The sequence below is a fragment of the Bicyclus anynana genome, chromosome 19 (genome assembly GCF_947172395.1).
Source record: "Bicyclus anynana chromosome 19, ilBicAnyn1.1, whole genome shotgun sequence".
Lineage (NCBI taxonomy): Eukaryota > Metazoa > Arthropoda > Insecta > Lepidoptera > Nymphalidae > Bicyclus > Bicyclus anynana.
In genome coordinates this window covers 8,637,617-8,662,609 of record NC_069101.1, presented here as the reverse complement: position 1 = coordinate 8,662,609, position 24,993 = coordinate 8,637,617, and the positions used below count along the sequence as shown (strand labels likewise).

The 24,993-nt window shown below is 35.0% G+C and overlaps 1 protein-coding gene across 1 annotated transcript in view; it reads right to left on the bottom strand.

Annotated features, from left to right (window-relative positions):
- The window catches only part of LOC112045326 (neuropeptide CCHamide-2 receptor-like), a 99,038-nt gene that overhangs the window by 17,322 nt on the left and 56,723 nt on the right, over positions 1–24,993 (bottom strand). The window contains exons 2-5 of the mRNA XM_024081466.2: positions 6,734–6,935; positions 5,415–5,634; positions 1,575–1,738; positions 352–545 (exon numbers count right to left, since the gene is read on the bottom strand). Of these exons, the coding sequence (XP_023937234.1) occupies positions 352–545; positions 1,575–1,738; positions 5,415–5,634; positions 6,734–6,927 (772 nt within the window). The 5' untranslated portion in view covers positions 6,928–6,935. The remainder of the gene's footprint in view (positions 1–351; positions 546–1,574; positions 1,739–5,414; positions 5,635–6,733; positions 6,936–24,993) is intronic.

The following is a 24,993-nucleotide window of genomic DNA, read 5'->3' as shown; positions in this document are numbered from 1 at the left end:
TTTTTCAACAAAACTAAACTTAGCAAAATTAAAGCAGCATTGATTCGAGTTCGATAGTGCATTAATAAAGTAAAAAAATCCAACCAGGTATATTAAAACTTAAACTTAAAACCTATAACAAATGTCAAGACCATACACACGGACTTCCTTGCAGAGGCTACGCCTCGCTTTACTCGTCGTAAAAAAAACTATTAGTATTATAACTTACCTTTAACAAATCTCAAGGCCGTGCCTCGTAGCGTAACTGTAGCGTGTATCATTGATACTTGCCAGCAACTCATTTTTTAAAATAATCAAATTCCATAATACTTAAATACAAAAAAAAAACAAATTAGTCATCTTAAATCTTACCAATAACAAATATCAAGACCATGCAGGCGACGGACTTCCTCGCCTTAGCCTGCGCCTCGCCTTGGCCGCCGTGTAGCGCGCCCGGCATCTCCTTGGTACTCGCCAGCAGCCGTTGCGCCATTAGCGAGTAGAAAAATGCGATCACGAGGAGCGGCAGCGCGTAGTAAACGATCGCTTTCGTTAATGTCATCCATCTAGAGAATGAAAGAGATTGGTATTTTTAATAAAGCCAGACGTCCAAAAATTCATTAATAATACAAATAATACTGTTAATAATAACTAGCAGATGCCTGTAAATTCATCCACTTAGTAGAATCTTAACCATAAAAAAATTAAAGAACAGAGTGTCATACAAATTTTCCCACCTTTCCATCCCCGTACCCTCTTAAAGCCAATGTCACTTATCAGTCTGACTATGCTATTCAAAAAGAGTTTTTACAATCTGACACTTTTCTAAGATTAATTAAACATATAAGTACAAAACACAATATCTTTATGTAATTAGTATCAATTGGGAAAGATTTGATTGTTTGTTTGCATTGAATAGGCTATGAAACTACTGAACCGATTTGGAAAATTCTTGGGTAGCTACACTACCCCCGGGTGCTATATTTAGCCTACATATAGGCTATATTTTATCTCCGTATTCCTACAGGAACGGGAATCACGCGGGTTAAACCGCGCGGCGTCTGCTATAAGTAATATTTAACTTAAAATCATGTTCAATAAGAATCGGTAAGTGGAAAATCTTAGGAAAACACGCGAGGAACATCTACAAAATGCCACCCTCTATCCAACAACCTAAGGTAGGTTAAGCTTCATGTGACTGTAAATTCATTAGCAACCATACGCGCCAGCCCCAGACCAGCCAGGGTCTAGCCCTTAGACCAGTACAGAGCAATGCTGCTTGGCGAAAGAATAAGCATAGCGGTAGTTCTTTCATAACGAGCATAGTCACATATAGCTCTACTAGCGGACGTCCGCGACTTCGTCCACGTGGAATTAAGTATTTCACAAATTACTTAAGTTTAAGGATTACTTAAGTTAGTTAGTTTTCTTAAGATAAAAGTAGCCTATGTGTTAATCTGTTTCCATTCCAAATTTCAGGCAAATCGCTTCAGTAGTAGCGGCGTTAAAGAGTAACAAACATCCAAGCAAACAAACATCGATACAAACTTTCGCGTTTATAGTATTAGCTTAGTTCTACTATTAAAATTACTTACTTGGCATAATTATCCCAAGTCTCAGGGTATGGCGAGCAGTATATAATAGTATAATTGTTTTCGATTTCATGATAAATAGTGCTGGAGAAGAACGCCGCCGGTGCCGCGAAGATCAGTGCAGCCGCCCATATGATTGTTGCACAGACCAATGGCAGTTTTCGAAGCTGAAACAAACCATACATCCAATAACAGCTGGCTGACAATGACGTACCGCCAAGCGATTTGACTTGTAAAGAATAATAAAAAAAGGCTTAGTTTTGAAACCTCAAGATTGGCATTCTCATCATCATCATCGTCATCCTATGGATGTTCAATAGACAAGGACATAGGCCTACAAGGAAATAGAAATATAAAAGAAATAAATTAATAAAAACTTATGAACATCATGGTCTTCAACCGCCAGCATCCAGCAGCTTCAAACAATATAAAAGTTTTATAAACAGAATTTTAGGCAACTGCTCACCAAAAGAATTTAACATTAAGTATTTAATACAAAACAAAATTCAATAAATACATTCTCATAATTTTTTAAATATATGATTCAGAAAACTATTTTTTAAAGTTAACGTATTTAGCTTATGGAGTATTTATTATATTTATCCCCTTAAGAAAAACTTATACGTAATATTAGACCTAATTACTATATTATTGTGCCCACGTGTAAAAGAATCACAGCTTAAGTGTTATAAGTTCTGTGACTTTACCTACATCGTGACGAAAAGAGAAATCGGAAATTCTCACGGGGAAAGTTAATATCCCTACTTGGAAAATCGTTGTGATTGCTAATTAACGATTAGGATTACTCGGTCACGCAGATAAGATGACTCTAGAGGTGAATGACTGACAGCATTGATAACCCTGTTATGATAACCCCTGGCACTCCAATCCAATACGTTGACTTTTGCGGAACTAATGCGAAGCGACTACAAAAGTAATAATAAAAATTCCCGTTTGATAACCAAATTCAATCAAAGATTTATTCAAAATACCGAATAATAAAACTATAGTCCGGTCAATTTAAACATTTGAAGTTACCTAAATTCCCACCAAGCTGAATACCGGTAAGATTATTTAAAATATCTTTAGAAATAAAATCTGAAAGTTCCCCATCTTACCCCTGTAAGGAAAAAAAAATATTCAAGGTCAAAGGTCAAAAAATTAGTTTTTCGCGATTTTCAGCAAAACGTTAAGTTTTATCATAAAAATACCTCAGACAAAAATTGTAGATCATAAAATTATCTACAAAAAATTGTTAATTTCTTTTTTTCTACGAGCCACCGTTTTTGAGATATAACGATTCAAAAAGTTGTAAAAGTTGTAATCGTATTACTATTATTTTGTAACACGCTTGTATAAAAAATATTAAGATTTTACAGAACGGAAATCAAAAGAAAAATGTGCTTTTTATAAACAAAAAAGTCGTTTGCAAAAACGCCGTCTCGTATTTATGAAACAGTCACGCAATTGTATATCAGCGGTGGTGTTTTTCACATTTGTGTATAAATAAGGTACCTACTAATTTAAAGTATATCTTTTTCCCTGCTTTTTAAGACTGCTTACCATTAACTTTTTTCATAGTTTAATTACGATGAACAACTATTAATAGGTTTCCAATAACCACGCTACTTCTATCAGCTAGTCCCAAAATACATTAAATCTCGCCGTTCTTCTTTAATAAATATTTTATTTGCTCAGACAGTGGTTCCCATAATATTACATCGACACTTACAGACACTAGTGTATAACATAATATAACATTTAATACAACAACATTTACATGTCAAAGTAATTTTGTTACCGGTTTGTGTAAATGACACAACAAACACATTCCCACCAACCCACACCAGAGTTTCACTAACGAGATAGACACAACTTCCTAATTAGAGAGCGTTTAGTTTAGGACACCTTGTCATGTTCCAATTAGTAACTAAATTAACTAGGTATTTCACTACAATATCACACAACAGATGAATACCCTCTATTTACATCAAAATAGGTTTGCACGTGAAAATGTATTCTAATAAAATATTTATAATTTTTTTTCTATTAAAAATATTTAATTTTTATGTTTTTAGTGTGACCTAGCATAAGTAATGAAAGCGCCACAGTACGGGTAATTTCGTTATTTTGATTTTTATTAAAAATTACATAACCATACATAATTTTGTGTTAGAGAATTAAGAATGAAGAAATTTCTCAGGTATGCAGGTTTCCTCACGATGTTTTTCCTTCACCGTTTGAGACACGTGATTTAATTTCTTAAAATGCACATAACTGTAAAGTTGGAGGTGGATTCGAACCTACATCCTCCGGAATCGGGGACAGAGGTCATATCCACTGGTCTTCGGACACTGAAGGACGGATGTACCCTTAGTACCTATACCCTTATAAAAAACATTCAAGGTAATCCCACTCCTCTTTTTTTGAAGTTGTTTAAAATATGATTCTGAGCCAGACGTTTCCATCCATTTTCAAAATTTAACCTGCAAATTCTACTGATTTACAAATGATGTTAGGCAGGTTCACTTTACTGCGAAAATCTTGACTTTTACTTTCAGGAATCAATACAATGTAATGAACCTCCATCAGTCGCTTTCATAAGCCTTCAAACGTATCAGACATTTTTGGCTTTGAAAATTGCGACACAAAAGCAGTATTTTGCTCCTTTCAACATTTTTCTTTAAGATATTTTTTTTTGTGCAAGATAATGTTTTGGTATTCCAATATAAAAAGCCCTGAGTTGTACATACCTATTTATTAAAAGCATAAAAATGCATTTAGATTGTCTTTAATTCAGATCTTTTAAAAGTGAAATACTGGTTTGTATTTTTATTTCAGGTTTTCATTAAGAGAAATAACTTAATAAATGAAATAAAGAATATTAAAAAAAAGAAAATAATAAGAAATAAAAAATCGTTCATGTTTTTTCATGTTAACTGTTACTATAGACAGTGACAGACACTTCATAGATGCGAAAATGCACTGCCTACCTTTTGGACTCATTACGAACCTTGATTGTGGAAGGAATTTTCTATTTTGTACGATTTGTACCTATAATGCATAATTTAGTCAAAATCTTTGTTGTGCACGCCATTGACTTTAGAAGTCTATTACAACAAAGGAAATAGTAAATAAAGGATATATAGCAACCTTTTAATTTAAACAAATGTTTATGTTATGTGTCGACTATAATGCAGCTGCAGAATATAACCCTAGCTAACTTCACAAACATTAAGATCCGTGGCGAGCACTATAGTTGTGAATTAGCGGACGCCCGCGACTTCGTCCGCGTGGAAATCAATGTAAACTTTCAAGCCCTATTTGACCACTTTAGAGTTTGAATTTTAAAAAGTTTTGAAGAAATTATATTTTGTATTTTTTTATGATTTATGAACATATTTTTAAAACTGTAACTCTATAAATGAAGGACTTTCTATACAAACTTTCAACCCCTATTTCACCCCCTTTTTATTTTATTATCGCAATAAAAATATAATATAACCTTCTCCGTATAATGGTCTAAAACCGTGCCAAGTTTCATTTGAATTTATTCAGTAGTTTCAGCGTGATGCCCGAATAACAGAAAAACACGGACAGACAGAAAAACAAATATTTTTAGCTTTAGTATCGATTATATAATGTCCCCCAACAAAAATTTTCAAAATATCTCCAATGTACAAAATTCGTATTTTATGTATAGATTCTAGATGGCGCTAGTAGTACCTACTCTACGCCACGGTAACGTTTGTTTTTAATTTAAACAAATGGTATAAGTAAAATCTCAAATTGCGAATAAATGTATAGAATTCGACCAGTTTTATTATAAGTATAGATTCTTACCTGCAACTTCCTAAAAGGGTTGACAATCGCACAATATCGTTCAGCCGACAACGCTGTGAGGGTGAACACTGATACTCCAATGCTGATGTCCTTCCCAGTCTCCGATATCCTGCAGATCGCCTCTCCCCAGGGCCACGACTCCAGCGTGTATATGACCGATACAAAGGGCACGCAGATGAGAATCACGAGTAAATCTGCCAGCGCCAATGAGAATATGTATCTGTGGACAAATTAATTTGGATAGAAACACGGTTTATTGTACAAATTATGCAAATCCAACCCGGCATATTTCATGAAGAGAAAATGACTTGAAAATTAAAAGAGAAAGACTCTCTCTCTCTTTTGCGATGGGACTAAAAGGCAACGAAGTTCCCTATGTTGCTGCTATTAGTTGACAACGTGACATTATCGGATATCGAGATATCTCGTAGCCTGCATCCGAGGTATACTAATTTGAACGTTTAATTTTCGGAAGATGGTTAACCATTTGGATGTCATAACTGTGCTAGCCACTCCATCCAATAAGTCCACGTGCCTGCAGCGTGGCAAAACTGATCCTGTAATGTTATGCTGACAGGCACGTGAACTTATTGGATGATGATTAAATGAGCTAACAATAAATGGCAGCACAATCGTGATTAAGTGTGTGATAAATTAAAAGATAAAGTCAAGATTACATTACGTCTTCTTTGTGTTCTCAACAACTCATATCCGGATCATTGTTGAGCACGAGTCTCCTCTCAGAATGAGAGGCGTTAAGTTAATAGACCACCACGCTGGCCAATGCGATTTGGCAGACTTTACACACGTAGAAAATTGAGAAAATTGTCAGCTATGCAGGTTTCCTCTCGATGATTTTCTACACCGTTTCAGACACGTGATATTTAAATTCTTAAAATCCACGTACCTATCCGAAAAGTTGGAGGTGTATGTCCCAGACCAGAATTTTGACGGCCTCCGTGGCGCAGTGGATTTACAAAACGATCCTGGGTTCAATCCCTGGCTGGGCCGATTGAGGTTTTCTTAATTGGTCCAGGTCTGGTTGGTGGAAGGCTTCGGCCGTGGCTAGTTACCACTCTACCAGCAAAGACGTAACGCTAAGCGATTTAGCCTTCCGTTACGATGTCGTGTAAAAACCGAAAGGGGTGTGGATTTTCATCTTTCCATTCCACCTTAGATTGCATCATCGCTTACTATCAGGTGTGATTGTGGTCAAGGGTTAACTTGTGAAGAATAACAAAAAAATCGAACCTACGCCCTGCGAATCGAAAGAATTACTAGCATATTATGTTGTTAGTTAGATTTATGGATATACTTACGTATTAGGTGCATTTCTCATGCCCCTGTGTCGGACATAGACAATGACTAGCGTCCCATTGCCCAGAACGCCTACTATAAATATAATAGCAAATATGACCGGCACCAGGTATGTTTCTATCCGATCACTATACGGCGTATAGCCGCCTTCAGACGAGTTGTCATGCTCGAGGTCGGTTGAGTTATATGTATGCATTTTGCCATCTGTAACAAAGGAAAGTTACATTGAATTCTCGTATTGATTGATATTGTAGGTTTCATCATCATCATCATATCAGCCAATGGACGTCCACTGCAGGACATAGGCTTTTTGTGAATATGTTTTTGGAGTGATTTCCTATATCATGTATGGTAATTACGTAATGACCTAATTACCATACATGATCATTTACCATCAGATGAGATAACAGCCAATTTGTAACTTATCATCCTATTTCACCAGCGGTTTAATTAATGTTGGTGAATTCCGCGAAACTTTACAATTTGTAGTAATTTTGCAAACGTACGAATTTCTAACGCGTTCAATTATTTTGTACTCATTCGTTCCAGAAATAAACATCTCTCTGCTATCTGAGCAAATGTGCAGTGAATATAAAACGATGCGTGTGCAAGTTTGTTTATGATCCCTTTTGGTTTTGGTTTTAAAGTTTTGGCCTTTTGGCCATCTATCTTTAGGTATATTATAAAACAGGCCTGTTTTCATCTATCTAATCCAGTGGTTTTTAAAAATTGCCCAACTTTTGCCCAATTAAATTTGGGCAAATTTAATTGGGCTAAAATTACCAAAGTCGGGATCAAAATCCACTTTATTTCTGAGTGCCATAGGCTATATTTTATCCCAGTATTACCGCAGAACTGAAAACTATGCGGGTTAAATCGCGGATCTCATTATCATCTTTATCAGCCGTTGGACGACCACAGGTGGACATAGGCCTCTTGCATAGAGTTTTAAACAAAACGGTCTCGAGCCGCCAGCATCCAGCGGCTCCCTGCCGCCCGCTTGATGTCCTCGGTCCACTAGGTGTAAACCATCCAAACCATCAAGTACCTAGTTCAAGAAGCGAAACATTTCATAATCATCATCATTATATCAGCCGATGGACGTCCACTGCAAGACATAGGCCTTTTGTAGGGCCTTCCAAACATCTCGATACTGAGCCACCTGCATCCAGCGAATCCCTTCGCCTCGCTTGATGTCGTCAGTCCACCTGGTGGAACATTTGCTGGTACCTAATATATCATCATTAGCAACCAGAGAGCTTTTCGAACAAGTCTGAGAAAAATATCTTCCGTGCACAGTTTGAGTAAGAAATTTGGTTCTGCATTCATTTTCACTAGTATTCTGGTGCTAGATTTACCCACACTACTAAATCTCGGCTAATGACATCATGAAAAACAGACGCATTTTTCCAGTACAAAGTGGACTGTCTAAACAAATTCTGGTAAAGTAGTTTTATTTATATTAATGCCAAGATAAAATAGTTGTGATAATCAATTATTATCCACTGATTATTTTTAATTCTAATTAGGACTTACAGGTTAATGATCTTTATATTAAGAATATTTGCTACTTTTAAACATTATAGGGATATTGTATTCTTTGGGGAAATGGGAATATTGGTATTATTTAAAATATTTAATGTATTTTTTTTTATTCTTTACAAGTTAGCCGGTGGTAAGCGATGATGCAGCCTAAGATGGAAGCGGGCTAAGTTGTTAGAAGGAGGATGAAAATCCACACACCTTTCGGTTTCTACACGATATCGCACCGGAACTCTAAATCGCTTGGTGGTACGCTGTTGCCGGTAGGGTGGTAACTAGCCACAGCCGAAGCCTCCCACCAGCCAGACCTGTACCAATTAAGAAAATCTCAATCGGCTCAGCCGGGGATCGAACCCAGGATCTCCGTTTTGTAAATTCACCGCGCATACTGCATCATCACTTACCATCAGGTAAGATTGCAGTTTCAGTCATTAAAAAAAAAAAGTTTTAAGAACTAATTAGACCTCTGCCGAGTCAGGCGTGTACTTCGAGAGGGAATAATTATAAAGACCTTAATAGTAGGGAAGCCGAAGAGTGAGTTTTTTTTTTCCACCGCTGAAAACGAATAAAGTATATAACCATTTATTATTTCTATCATCTAATCTACCGAATGTAATCAATTCCAACGACGGTTTAGTAACTGCAAATTTAGCATCCCGGACTCCCCTGCTATAATGTTTGTAGCAAGACTGAAAAACCCTATTTATCCTTATACTTGACTATCTATAGTATATGTGTAATATTGTCATATTAGACTTAACATAGCTGCACATACGAACTACATGCAATTTAGTAGCAAAACTTTACACATTAATGAAATCACAAGTCATGAATAACTGAAATTGCCGCGCGTTAGCCCAATGTATGCATATTCGTACAACTTTGGATTCAGTTAGATGCAGGCAGCAATATCCCGATTTGCCTCCACAATATCTACCCAATTACCTATTCGATGTCGCACTAAACTGGCTGACTTGCTACTATGAATCAAAGGGGATTAATTAAGTATTGAAATTGCCAAATGTATACATACTATTATTTGGTAATGTCGATATGTATATTTACGATGAATATTATTGAAAATCAAACGGACTTACCACGTGAAGTTCGATGATAATTATGTATGCTTCTTTCGACGTGATTTATGTTTACAACTAAGCTTATATTTAATCGAATATATTTTCATAAATTTAAGATAATTATTTTAGGTTTGAAATGACTAGCGATTATCTTTACCTTTACCTTTCCTCTGGGTAAATTTTGTATTTAAAAGAGTTATAAAAATACGAAATATACGTCCGGAAGTAAGGTTTGTATTAAACGAGTTAAAAGGGAAGTCATTTAGATACAAAACTTTACCTAAAGTAATAATAATATCAGAATTATAAATGATATAGTACTAGTCGATCGGTGGGTGCGTCGTGCAATAATTGTTGATTACTGTTCCACATGACGATAATCTGGTGAAAGTCGAAAAGTATCAAAATACTTGGACCTTGCCCACGGGATTACCGCCATGTTGGAATGTTGAGTCAAATATTATTCTTCCGATAGTTGTTTCAGTCAATGGTCTTACAGCGAAAAGTTCGACCAACACCATAAGAAGCTTTCGCTTAATTGTTGGATCAAGAGTCGGATACAGAAGGCAATGATTCTTGAGACGGCGCGTATTGTGAGGAGGATCCTCACTCTGGAGCCCTGACCACCGGAAAAAATAATTAGTTTAATAAAACTGAGTATTTACAGTAGTCATTTAATTAACATAATGTAAATGTTTGGTAGGGTGTTTTGTAACATTAAATTATGTTTACTATTCTGTAGAATTACTTTTCAATGTAAAACAGTTGGTTTTGGAATCTAAAATATTTACATTGACTAAATAATTTCACAAGAATTTGCTTAATTTTAATTTCTATAATAGACACAAGCTAGCAACTTAATTTAATTATTCGTGAAAATTTAAACGTAATAATTAAATGTTAATAAAACATTTTTAAAGGAGGGTGGCGAAAGTGGGAGTCACACTCAGAAGTGTCGTACACTACATTTGTATTAATTAAAACTATTATTTTATAAGATGCTTGTAAAAAAATATTGAGATTTTACAGAACGGGAATCAAGATTACTTCTATACTTAGCATAGTAGAATTGTTCTACTTGTTGCCTGAGACCGAAACGCCTTGTCGTATTTACAATATCGTAGTTATATCACAAAAACTTTCTCGAATAAAAAAAATCAAACAGCAACTAAATGAAAATCAGTTCACACGTTTCAGAGCTACGAGGGCTCGTACACAGACATACACAGTTATACACCTAAAGCATAGGGTTATTTGCGTTGGATATTAAAAATAAATAATTTTCAAAACAGCGGGAACGCTAAATAAATATATCAATTATCTATAGAGTAGTCCGTGCAATAAATATAATGAAATAGTACGCTAACAAAATTTTATATCTATAAAACAACTTGAAAAATATTTATCAATTTCTATAAGATCTTTTATCTTTTATGAAACTAAAGGGGAATGGCCAGCGGCCTATACAACACCGGCCCAGGAAACCCAGGTATACCCGCGTATAAAAATATATGGAGATGATAATAAGATGTAAAAATAAGTATCTAATTCAATAATTGGTTTAGTAAAAGTATTAAAGAAAAATACATTTTTTATCACTCTTCTAGGGCTAATTGTTCGCCGGTGTACCAAAGTGGCAAAGTAACATTTGCTTGTCCCCGTTGTGGACAAATTAAAAATGTCGTTGTAGCAAACTTTAATTGGTAAGTAATGATTTCACTATTATAGTAGTATTATCAAGATTTTTTTAGATATAAGCAAACTGCCGAGTGGTTAGGGTAGGTCTGAGCCGGGGATGGCCATTCCCCTTTAGTTTCAAAGCCAACTACAGGGTCAGGCCTCCCTCTTTATAAGAGAGAGCCTAACCTGGAGCTTAGATTCAACATGCTGCTTCTGTGCGGACTCACGGGCTTAGGATGATAGTTGTCTGTTTATCATTATCAGTTTGTTAATGATAATGACAAGGATCGACGGCTTATTAACCAGGGTCGTAACTACCGCCGTATCAGCCAAATCAATGATACGGGGCTCCCGGTCTACAGGGGCACCTTACGTGTGAAAGCAAAAATTAATAAAATGTAATCCACAATCTCATTTAATCTGGTGCTTCCCAACAGTGGTGGTCACTTCAGAAATGACAAAAGTCGAAAAAAGCAATTTTTTTTCCCTGAGTTATGTATGCGTGCGGTCAAAAATTGTAAACATCCTAGACAGGTTAAGTCACTGTTAACTTTAAGCAAGCTTTTTTTTTCTTTTGTGAAATATTTTTACCCTTCATTGGGCCCCAAACTAAGTCTGATACAGGGCCCAATACGCCTTTGGGCTTAACGTGATCTCCTTACAACCTCCTCCAGCTTCCCAACTGCAGGCTTAGAATTTCTTAGAATAAATATTTGTATATATAGCTAAAATTTTCAGAAGAAAGAAATGCTCATGTATTTTATACATAGATCCAGGACTCGTATCCAAGACCTCTTGACAACACCATAAAGGTTAACCTCACTTAGTACTTCAGTAGTTAACTAATGAACCATTTATATTGCAATATTTTGATTTACAAACATTGCAAATATAATAAAGGCTGGTAAGAAATGAAAATGGTTCGTCAATTCCATTGTTTTACTTAAATTTATTCAATTATTTGCTCCAGTGAATATGTCAACAACAAAATCCATCAGCGGACAACTGACTCTTGTAAACGACAAGTGCGAGAAAATAATATAGGTACTTGTACAAATACCTCCTAATATATTTTGTCAGCCTGGTACTTTATGATTCTTTTTATTGAAAATTTTAATAAAAAAATACAATCGACTTCAAAATTATAAAAATTTTATACTAAACTAAAAAGCGAAAAATAACATCGTATTATGTTCTACCTACTGATCAGTTTGTGGGCGGTGCTAACTTATATACTACATGTAAATACTTATACAATGTATAAATACACCCAATGGAAAACAACTATGGTCATCGCACAAATATTTTCCAGTTGTGGGAATCGAATCCACGACCGTAGACGCAGAACGCAGGGTCACTACACACTGCACCACCGGCTGTTAAAAGTAAAAGAATTAAAGACCATTATGAAACTATTCTAAACTTAAACTGTTACCATTTTCATTATATTTTCAGTTTTCCGGCTATAGCCTTAAGCTCCATTCTTTTGGTGTAAAAAAATAATTGAATTTTTATAATAGCCTCGCTCTAGTTATTAGTTTTCATCGCCTACGTTGGACGTAAACAACGTTTTAATAAAGTTAATATCCCGGTAGAGGAGATTAAGTGCAGTATAATCGAGAAGTCATATTTACGAAGATCGTTTTATCAGTTAAAATACTTAAAAACAACCTTGTTTAAATTTACTGTCATCATCAAACCCATATTCGGCTCACTGTTGAGCATGAGTTTGATCTATATGATAGTCCATCAATCTGTCTGCCAATCCACATTGGCAGACTTCTCACACGGTTGAGAGAACTAAGAAAATTCTCAGCTATGCAAGTTTTCTCACCATGTTTCCGATCCTTCATTGTTTGAGAGACGTGATATTTATTTTCTTAAAATGTACATAATTCAAAACTTATTTACTTTATTGTCTAAAAATTATACATATTACTCGAGCTTTTGGTGTAGTAAACCCTACCCCTACCGGGGTGGATCGAAATTCTGATAACTATTTGGTAACTGTACAAAATAAAACATCTTCAATGTAAATAATTGAATCTGTGTCAGTTTTACTATAAGTACTCGTATTTACTAATTTTAATACTCGTGTTATTATATTAGAATACAATGGTACTATTTATATCATTTAAATAAAATTAAAATATATTTCTTACTAGCGGACGCCCGCGACTCCATCTTTATCACCGTAACTGTAAAAACTAAAGGCTATAAACTTTCTTACTTTCAACCCTTATTTCCTACCTACTCTATTTATTTTAGGGACAAAAAGTAGCCTATGTTTTGCTCCTAGGTCCCATTTATTAGAATACCAATTAAAAATTGAGCGGTTTAGCCGTTTTGCCATGAAAGGGTAACAGAAAGACAGACTTACTCGCATTTATAATATTAGTATGGATTGATTCAGTTTTTCACATTTGCATTTGAATATGACGCAGATTTCATAGTTAGCGGAAATGTGTACCCACTGTGACGATCTGATAGTATTTTCATCATTTTAACTTTTGAGCGAGAAAATATATTAGAATCATCGTTGATTTCTGCATTTGACAGAATGGGCCGAGTAGATGATACAACGTCATATATTTGTAAATCTGGAACAGAAGCACATCTTTCGTTTGGAATTGCCAAAGATGACCGGTCATTTATTCCGCATGCAGCATTAGATATTTCAAACTTTTCCAAATTATTCTTCTGTACATTTAGATTATCGGAAGTAGATTCTTCATAATTTCTTTCAGTTGCTTTGACAGCATTACGATTTTCAAGGTTTTCCAAATTTTCGTGATTTATTTTTCTGTTTACTACAGCTTCACAAATAACTTTCATTTTGTCAGGTGCTATAATAGCCATTTGATTTGGAATTTTATTTCTTACCCTCTCTTCGTATTCCTCATTTTGGTCATTCACATTTTCTGTAATTGATGGCGTTCGACATAGGTTTTTTTTTGAGTCACTCTCTTCACTGGGTGCTCGGAGCTTATAGAATCCACCACTGTTTAGTCTTGGTAAGTGAAATGAACTTGTCTTTTGGCGGTGTGCGTCACCAACAGAGGCTTTTGGACTACTCGTATATGTAACTACCTTGTATCTCTTGCACAGTAATAAAAACATTAAAAGTATTATAATTAAAATTAGCAATATAATAATAATGGACGGTATGACTATATAATACATGGGCAGTTCTACACATTTTTCCATCTTCTTGACTTCAGTGTTACCTGAAATGAAATTGTAAGTTGTTTTAATAAAAATGTGTGATTTATTGGTTGTTGTAAATAATTAACTTACGGCTAGACAATTAGACTTTAGTTGTAGTATAAGGTGTAACCCAATGATAATTTTATACTATAGATCGGTTACGTCCCTAGAAAATCACCGCAAAAAGTGATCCGAATAATAGGGTACAAAACTGAGCGCACATGTGCACAATTTTGTTTTTAATTCCATTATTTATTTATGTATATAGCTTTACACTTTCTGAACACACAACTCGACATTGTAGACGATATTTAGGCATTATTTGTTTAAATAACGTTCGTTGTTGACTACAACTAACATTGAGATGTGGAAATTTCCTCTTTTGCGCCTCATTTTTCATGACCTAGTAACACATCTAACAGTATATATTATAATTGGTGTAACCTACAAAAAGGTGTGTAACTGAAGAAGCATCAGAAAATCATAAATGTTTATATATCATCATCTTTCTGTGAGAAGTTAGTAAGCAACGGTGTTTTGATAAACGGTTTCGTTGTCACACACCTTCACTTGTATTTAAATAATTTAACAAAGTTTTTTGTTGTGCTGACGGTCCTTTAGTTTACACACACAAACGCGTTTGCACTGCCACCAATCTACTACATATAAACCCAAACCGTGTTCTGACACTAGAATATCTAAATGAACCACTGGTTTTATTAGATAATTTCTTCCACACACTTGTTTTCCTGTTTTGGCTATTTTTGATTCAATATAGTTTTAATGCGAGGGTTATTTAAAGGACAGATAAACAATTTCCTCAAAAACTAGCAATTAGCAACGCGTTAGCCGCGCCTGATGTTGCAAACATTTTGCAAAAGATTTAGTAAATAGACCTTCAATATTAGTGTCACCGCGAATATATTTTTTTTTGTAATACGAGTGCGGAGGTAGGTATATACTGTATGTATAAAGTCATACATGCATATATAAAAATATACTCTCAGTATGAAACTAGGGCTTAAATTTTCTCTTTAATTTTTGTACTAACGACCTTCAAACGCAAGGAAAACATCGCGCGTTGGAACAAACAATATATTTTATATAATTCACTGTTTAATTGATAACTATGATTAACAATATAATGTGTACTGTATATGTATATTTTTGTAAAGAGAACAAAGATAATTATGGACCTCCTCCTTTTTTGAAGTCGGTTAAAAATGACACTTACCTAACTAGTAAAGTAAAAAGGGATTTTTCAATATAATCGAACTTCACTTTTAGGAGTATTCACAAAAATAAATTCTTAGTTATATTTACATGTACATAATTAAACTTCAAGTACGTACGGCTTCTATTCGAAGCAAATTGACAATAAATCGCTTCGAAGGATTCATTTACGTCAACACCGAGTGATATGTTATTTAGTTACAATTTATATAATAACAGTTTTCCTTCCGCGATTGTTATAATGGGTTGCAACGAAACAGAATCCACCAATTACAAGGAAAAACGTACACTATGATTGTCCTTTCTCTTTTGCTAGCTGTGTAGTAAAATATTTTACGAAAAATAGTTCGAATTTCCTCATAATAAAGAAGCTGTATGTTACTCAGCCCATGCTACTCGCATAGGTAAATTCAAGAGGTAATTATGAAGTTTAAACAACAGGCTAGTTCGCTTATATTATTTTATATCTTATGGGAACTATGGGGGGAACTAAGGAGGGGGGGGAGGGTTTGCCTGTCACTCAAATATTATAAAGGTGAAAGTTTGTATGTGTAAGTGTGTATTATATATGTTTGTTCCTCATTTGCATTTTCATCCCGGAAAAATCTACGGTTTTCGTGGGATTTGTGAAAAATTGAAATCCACGCGGAAAAAGTAGCGGGCGTCCGCTAGTATATAATAAAACTTCGAAATGTTAATTTAACCTAATTAATGTGTAATTTGTTCTCGGTTCAAAAATGTTCAAACTGTTATTCAACCCTGTTAATCAAAATTGGCTTAATTATCAAACTTGTGTCAAGCGACAAATTGACATCCGGTAGATACTGCCTTCCATTTAATCTATAACGACGAAACTCAGCTTAAAGCTTTAGGCTCTCCGATAAAATTCGATTGTAAAGTTATTTATAATCCGTAGTAACCTTACCTTACCTATCAGCCGATAGACGTCTACTGCTGGACATAGGCCTCTTGTATGGACCTTCAAGAACAACTCGTCTCGAGCCGCCAGCATCCAGCGGCTCCCTGCAACCCGCTTGATATCCTTGGTCCACCTAGTGGGGGGTTGACTAACACTGCGCTTGCTCCTTGGGACCCATCGGCTCTTCGAACTATGTGGCCTGCCCATTGCCACTGCAGCTTCGCGACTCGCTGAGCTATGTCAGTGACTTTGGTTGGTCTGCGGATTTCCTCATTCCTAATTCGCTCACGCAGAGAAACTCCAAGCATAGCTAACATTACAATGCTTAATTTACACATTTGTCCGCCTCAGTTTTGATGCACTAGTGCCTTTTCTTTAGTATAAAATATCGTTGAGTTAACAGTAAACTTAGTTAGCACATTATGTTCGAAGAGTCGATATATGTAAGGGTCCCAAGGTGCTGAAATGGCGACCCCGCACTTAAGTGTGCAATGTTGCCGGCTAAGTGGACCTCAGACCAATTATAGAAGGACCTGTATCGCACTCATAGTCACGAACAAAAATGTCTGTCATTTTCTAAGGAAAACGAGCTTAGATTTGGTATTTATCTTATACTAAACTAGAAGTTTTTTCCTGTTTTTTACACAATTCAATTACACAAAAAGGTATTTTTACGGAGCTCTTTAACCGACGAACAGGATTACAACTATTTAACATCGATTCTATAGAGACGGTTTTTATAATCGCTTTAGATCGTTGATCATATACTTTGACAGAAAAGTAACGTCTAGCGAGGCAGGTCCTATACAATAATTGGTCTGAGAAGTGGACTGACCACATCAAAAACGTGTCCCAGGGAGCCGCTTGTTGCAGGCGGCAAGGCAAGATCTTAGTGTTTCGAAGTGCATCTACTGATATTGATGATATTGGATAGAAGCAGGCGTTACCTTGCGGAAATTCATCATGATTAATGATTTATTTATTTTGCTATCCTCCATGAAAAGCCGACGAACCCATGCGACAACGTCACCTAGTCGTGCAGTTGCACATTGTAGAGTCAACAACTCCTGAGGATGCACCGGTTTCGGTTTGTCGGACCTGGGTGACGTTGTCGCATGGGTTCGTCAGCTTTCGTTCGTCGGCGGGGGATAGAAAAATAAATAAATCATTATATAATGATATTGCTGATGTTATTAAAATATTTTTTTAACATTTCACTCGTTACGAAATTTAGTTTTTCACAAATCCCTCAGGTACTTGCCATGGATTTTTTCGGGATAAAAAGTAGCCTATGTGTTAATCCAGACTATAAAATATCGATATCTAAGATCGATCGATATGAACTCATATTCGGCTCACTGCTGAGCTTGAGTCTCAGAATGAGAGAGGGGTTAGGCCAATAGTCCACCACGCTGGCCCAATGTGGATTAGCAGACTTCACACATACAGAGAATTAAAAAAATTATCTGGTATGCAGGGTTCCTCACGATGTTTTCCTTCACCGTTTGAGACACGTGATATTTAATTTCTTAAAATGCACACAACTGAGAAGTTTTAGGTGCATGCCCCGGACTGGATTCGAATCCACACCCTCCGGAATCAGAGGCAGGGGTCATGTCCACTGGGCTATCACGACTCATACCATTATATTATTATAAGATTATTGTAACTGAATATAGTGCGAGATCCGGAATAAGCAATATATACCCTCATCTGTTATTTTTTTGGGGAATTGAGTGATAGAAAACATTCACATTGACACATTGCAAATAGGTTGCCTAGTAAAATTGCGCCCGGTGAGTGATTTACTAATTATTTTTTTTATATTAAATTTATTTAATGTACTTTTTGCTTAATAAATAAAAATCCTACACTAGTGAAAATAATATAATATATAATAATAATAAGTATATAAACCAACAGAATTGCAAACATAAGTGTTGCCTGCTTTCACAATGCAACTGTGAGATTGCCAGATACAAACAGTTAATTAATGTTTAATGTAATATCCTCATTGGTTGTCTAATGAAGGCTTATTTTATGCTTAACTTAACTGTATTAAGTTGCTTGTGATCTATCATCATAGATATCATGGTACCTATCCTAGATTTTGTATGAAAAATGTGTCTCAATTTAACTAGGCAACCTACTGTGAAGTTTCACTGACAATATTACCTTTCATTTATTTCTTATCACTAATAAATAACAGATGAGAGTATATTTCTAATGCCGGATCTAGCACTATATTAAATTACATGTATCTTAGGTTTATTTACCTTATATTTATTGATAACAATATCGTACTTCATCATTTATTTCTTATCACTAATAAATAACAGATGAGAGTATATTTCTAATGCCGGATCTAGCACTACATTAAATTACAGGTACCTTATTATCTTTTATTAACATTATATTTTTTGATATAAGAGACAATTTCATACGTCTTGATTTATTTCTTATCACTAATAAATAACAAATGAGAGTTTATGATATATTTCTAATGCCGGTTCTTACACAAACACAGGTTTGTGTCAGTCACTTAAGGGAAGTATACAAAAGCTGTTTCATAGACATTAAGCAATTACGAGAATAACTTTATACATCATGTAGGTATCTAACTTAATCGTTTACTGTTGAAGGTAAGAGAAATAATTAAATAGCCTTGTCCGAGTTTCCAAAGGATTTGTCTTCAAACTGTTGAGTTATCTGCTTTGGAATTTCCGACTTTAATCTTTATAGCTTTAATTTTTAATAATGAGACTTTTGGAACTTCTGACATTTGTTACGAATGTCACCGTCTTATACCTTTTCTACTAGACATAAAGAATGGAATTAAGTTGTCATTTTTATTATTATTACTTTTTTATAATGAAGAATATTGAATTCATAGATGTTTTTTTTTTTTTTTTTTTTTTATTTATTAATAATAAATAGAACTCGAGCTGTTTCATGGCGGCATGGCAGGCTTAGAACTCATTCGCAAGACAGTTTTTTTAACGGACGTTAAAAAAGCGTTCAAATCCTACTAATATTATAAACGTGAAAGTTAAGATTTAACTCTGGATTAACACATCGGCTACTTTTTGTCCCGAAAAAATCATGGTTTCCCGAGATTTGCGAAAATTGATGATTTTGATGATATGAATGTTTGTTACTCTTTCACGCCTCGACTACTGAACCGAAGTATTCAATTATTAAGCTGAAATTTGGTATTAAGATATATTACTTTATATCCAGGAAAAGTCCATGGTTCCCGAGGTATTTGTGAAAAACTAAATTCCACGCGAACGAAATAGCGGGGGTCCGCTAGCATGTAATAAAAATCTCTCCAACGCGAACGCAAATTATCATATTAAACGCAAATTATCATAAAAATATTATTGCCTCCGATATTATCTCTCAGAATATTAAGGAATATTAAGAAATGCGCTTATCTTCAAGCTCGTAACAATGATTTTGTAGGGAGTGTAAAATCTTATTATATTCTGTACCGGAGCTTTAATACCTCAACTAAAATTCCGCTCGAAACTTTTAGCATCAAGGACAAAGATACACATTAGTTTCGCGGAGTTTGGCTCATTGATTTTACGACAGTGAAGTTAATATAATGCTCTAAAACTTCATTTTTCTTATATTACATGTAATTTTGAGCTGTGGTAGCCCAGTGGATATTTATTTATTTATTAATTTGTAATGCCAACAAAGACAGCAGAAAACATTATATATAAGCCATAAGCAGCCATCTTTTACAGGCATTCACAGCACTGCAGAGTCCGGTTAAAAACTTAAAGTAAAAGAATCTAAGAAAAGAAAATCTACCAAAAATTTAAAATAGTATTAAAATAATTAAAATGTCAAAATTAAGAAAATTACAATATTAATTAATTGAGTGAGTGAGTGAAAGTGATGCCATTAATTAATAAATATGACAGAGTTATAATTTAAAATAAATGTCACTTCAAGTTAAAAAAATAAACATTAATACAATTAATTAATAAAAATAAATATAAATAATTAATAGTTAAATATTTATATAAATGATGTCAATTTCCTTTTAAAACTTATAATATGACGTCTGCCTCGCCTGCCAGTGGCACATTAGAGGCCCATTAAAAAGTGTCTGTCAATAATAGAACGTACCATAATAAAGAAGATTAAGTTAATAAGTAAAACAAAAACCATTTTTAATAACCAATACTTTTTTATTGATACATAAATGTCACACAATCATTTACGTCGATACAATCCGTAGACACTGTAAACTAAGGTCGTATAACTTTAATTTCGGCCATCAATAACTGAAGCAAGCACTTTTTAAGCGCGCAGCGTATTGGATTAATGGAGGCATTCTCCAATTTTATTACATCTATAAAATTTAATATCAAATTCGGATACATTGATACAAAGTCCAATGGACATCTTATACACTACAGTGTTTTTCAGATAGCATTGGTACAGTGACAGTTGCCTTATGACGTCCATACGTATCTACTATTATCGCAAAAGCGCCCAGCCTTCAAGAGCGAAACGAACTGTCACCCACACCATGCTACTCGTGTATTAAGTGTATTACATTTCGCACTTTAGTTTACTTTATTTATTGAAGGACGATTTATTGTAAAAAAAAGCCGTGATAGCCCAGTGGATATGACCTCTGCCTCCGATTCTGGAGGGTGTGGGTTCGAACCCGGTCCGGAACATGCACCTCCAACATTGCAGTTGTGTGTATTTTAAGAAATTAAGTATCACGTTCTCTGCGTGTGTGAAGTCTGCTAATCTGCATTGGGCCAGCGTGGTGGACTATTGGCCTAACCCCTTCTGAGAGGAAACTCGAACTTAGCAGTGAGCCGAATATAGGTCGATAATGATGATGATGATTATTGAAGGACATATCCGTAATCCGTGATTTCATTATTTATTTATTTATAGGTACTAATGTTAGCTAAAAGCTGCAGCATTGTGGGTGTAAGCTCCATATCCCCTCTCTTATAAGGAAGGAAGTCTGGTCCTGTAGTGCATCAATAAACAAGGTAATAGTGATAATGTTCGATATAAACCAATAAAAGTCGCAAATTGACCTTACTTTAGTACGTACAATCTTACTAGCGGCAGGTCTGTCTATTCGGTCGCTGGACTATGTGTTTTATAAACTCGAGCTGAATCACAAGCGGAGATTCGCCATAAATAAAAAAGCATCTACTTACGTTACTATCTGAAGAATTACGCAATTACGCATTCCGCCAACGGCATTCCACTGTATTTATTTTCAATTAGGGCTGTCACAATTTGAAGAATTACACACCGCCAGCGATCACATTTCAAATTGTAGGGTCGTACGAGTAAGTCTTCATTCCCACGACAAAAAGCTAAAGCTATATCAGCATTGGCTCTTTTATTCCAACGCTCAATATAGAAAAAGCGAAACTGCTCGATTAAAAAGCGTCCTTAAAACATATTATACTTATGCATTTGTTGTATTTAAACGCTTTTTTAGCGTCTTTTAAAAAAACTCTCGTGCGAATGAGATGTTTTGTATGTTCAATTGTCATAAGTATCAGTATCGGAATATAACGCAAGATAAAATTATTGAATTTCCATTACTACTACTTATAATATAAATAAATAATAAAGTACATAACATATTATTTACACAGTACGTACCTAAATAATAAGACATGTAGGTACTTTGTTATTTAATTGAGTAACTCGGATAAATAATTATAATAACAATTTGAACTTTAAGACCTACAGACTACTGAAATGATTACTTACAGGTAATTGCAAATGCTAATTTTAACTTACCTTCAACTTGAAATAAATTATATACTTCAAAATAAAACTTCAACCGTGAAGTTTATTTCGTAGTTTTTAGTACGAAATAAACTTCATGGTTGAAGTTCAAGTAGGTTCATGGCAATTATTATCATTTATTAGACAAATACGGGATTAAAATATAGGCTTTGACACTAACAAATAACGTGACTCTCTAGAGACAAAAAAAAATCAAAATGGGTTCAGTAGATTCAGAGATTATCTCCTACAATACCACATACTTCACCACTTTATAATATTACAACAGATAAAAGTTCGAGTGCTTTGTGCTCTTACTTTAGCTAAACCAATTTTGATATTCTTCAGACTTTAACAACAGGTACAAAGTTTTTGCTTCACGCAGGTACGAATATTACAATGATAAGCTTATCTCGTAAGTGCCAACCCTGGAGCATGTAAAATTTCATTCACACATAAAATGTTTAAGAAATGTATATGACGGAGATAGATACGATTAACTCCTATAATATTTCACTTTTATGAGATGACTGTTGCTGTTTAACGAACGGGCGATTATAATAAAGACTTACGGCTGTATATTTTTTAATAAATCATTTTCAAACCATTAGGCTGATTTAAAATTATTTCGTACACATAAAATGTTAATCTCAATTAGTATTTTATTGTTGCGAACGAAATATTGGAGTTGTTAATGCATTGGACTAATGGCAATATGGAATAGAATAATTTTTGTCTAAAAATCCTTTATAAATATCTTTTATTATTACCTTTATCAACAACTGGTTATAGAGTTTAAACATCCTACTAATATTATAAACGCGAAAGTTTGTATGGATGTTTGTTTGGATGTTTGTTACTCTTTAACGCCTTTACTACTGAAGCGATTTGGCTGAAATTTGCAATGGAAATAGATTTTTCTCTGAATTAACACATAGGCTACTTTTTATCCCTAAAAATCCATGGTTTCCCAAAATTTGCGAAAACTGATGATTTTGATTATATGAATGTTTGTTACTCTTTCACGTCTCGATTACTGAATCGATTAGGTGAAATTTGGTATTGAGATATATTATAGCCTGGATAAACACATAGGCTTGACGGCCTCCGTGGCGCAGTTGTATGCGCGGTGGATTTACAAGACGGAGGTCCTGGGTTCGATCCCCGGCTGGGCACATTGAGATTTTCTTATTTGTCCAGGTCTGGCTGGTGGGAGGCTTCGGCCGTGGCTAGTTACCACCCTACCGGCAAAGACGTACCGCCAAGCGATTTAGCGTTCCGGTACGATGCCGTGTAGAAACCGAAAGGGGTGTGGATTTTCATCCTCCTCCTAACAAGTTAGCCCGCTTCCATCTTAGATTGCATCATTATTTACCATCAAGTAAGATTGTAATCAAGGCCTAACTAGTAAAGAATTAAAAAAAAAGGCTACTTTTTATCCCGCAAAAAGGGGGAGGGATTTGTGAAAAACTGAATTCCACGCGAACGAAGTCGCGGGCGTCCGCTAGTAATTCATTCGCAAATCAACAAAAAGTGTTGAAAAAGTTTTTTTTTTATAAATAAAGCTATTAATATTATGCTACGTACTGTTCAAGTCACCTCTCACAATAATAAAATACAAATATGAATGCGCTTAGAATGAAATGTTATTTCCAGCAAGCGTAACGTTTATTTACCAGCTTAGACAGCGATGCATTGTGCCTTATTTGTAGAAATACTTGTAAGTAATGGAATGCTGTGATACCATTTTCCAGCGGACGCCTACGACTTTGAACATATTGGAACCATATGGATATGGAGAGAGTTTAAAAATCCTTTTCGAACGAATCTAGTTCGAAAAGCCGATGGACGTTGGGGTCCCAAAGTGCTGGAATGGCGACCCCGCACTAGTAAGTAACTAGTGTTGGCCGACCCTCCACCAGGTGGACTGACGACATCAAGCGAGCTGCAGGGATTCGCTGGATGCAGGTGGCTCAGTATCGTGATGTTTGGAAGTCCCTACAAAAGGCTTATGTCCTGCAGTGGACGTCCATCGGCTGATATGATGACACCTGACTCACCTCACTCGCTCTGACTCACGGTCTCAGGTCTAAGCGGCAGTGTAAGGTTTTCCTCCTCACTACATCCTACTCGTGGTTTAATCGATTAATTAAAAACATTGGCGTCTGATGATGATGATGATAAAAATCCATTTGATTTTGAAATTTTATCGAGTACTGATAATATGTCCACTATCACAGAGAAAACTGAAATTTATTTGACATCTGCATACAGAAGCTTAGTTGACGTTTCCAAGATTATCTTGGAAAGAAAATTACTAGGCAAAAGAGTATCTAGACCTCAAAGGCGAAAATAGATAAAGTAAGAGATTGAATCGGACTCAACTATCCAAAACTGAAGCGAGCTTTTTGAACTTAACCGAGGATGACATGCAGTGATAATGATCATGATGAGTCATGCACTTAAAGCAACTAAAAGAGTTGCTTTAAGTGCATGAAATAAAATATTACTTTATAGAATTGTCACTAGGAAAAATACCTGCTGCCCTGCTCCGAAGAACACAACACATTGGTTATAAATTACATAAACAAGAAATAATCAGCTCATGTAACCGAGTAACCCAAATCTAATAATGAAAATTCTATGCTTTGCTCATATCAAATTTAATTCCAATGACACTTTAAATCCAAATTATCAAAAAGCCTTTTCATTGATTTCCACAAAACCGAAACTGCACTGAAAGATATAAGAGGTATTCGAACTTATACTCGATAAAGCTTTCGATCTTTCTCACACAAAGAACCCTATA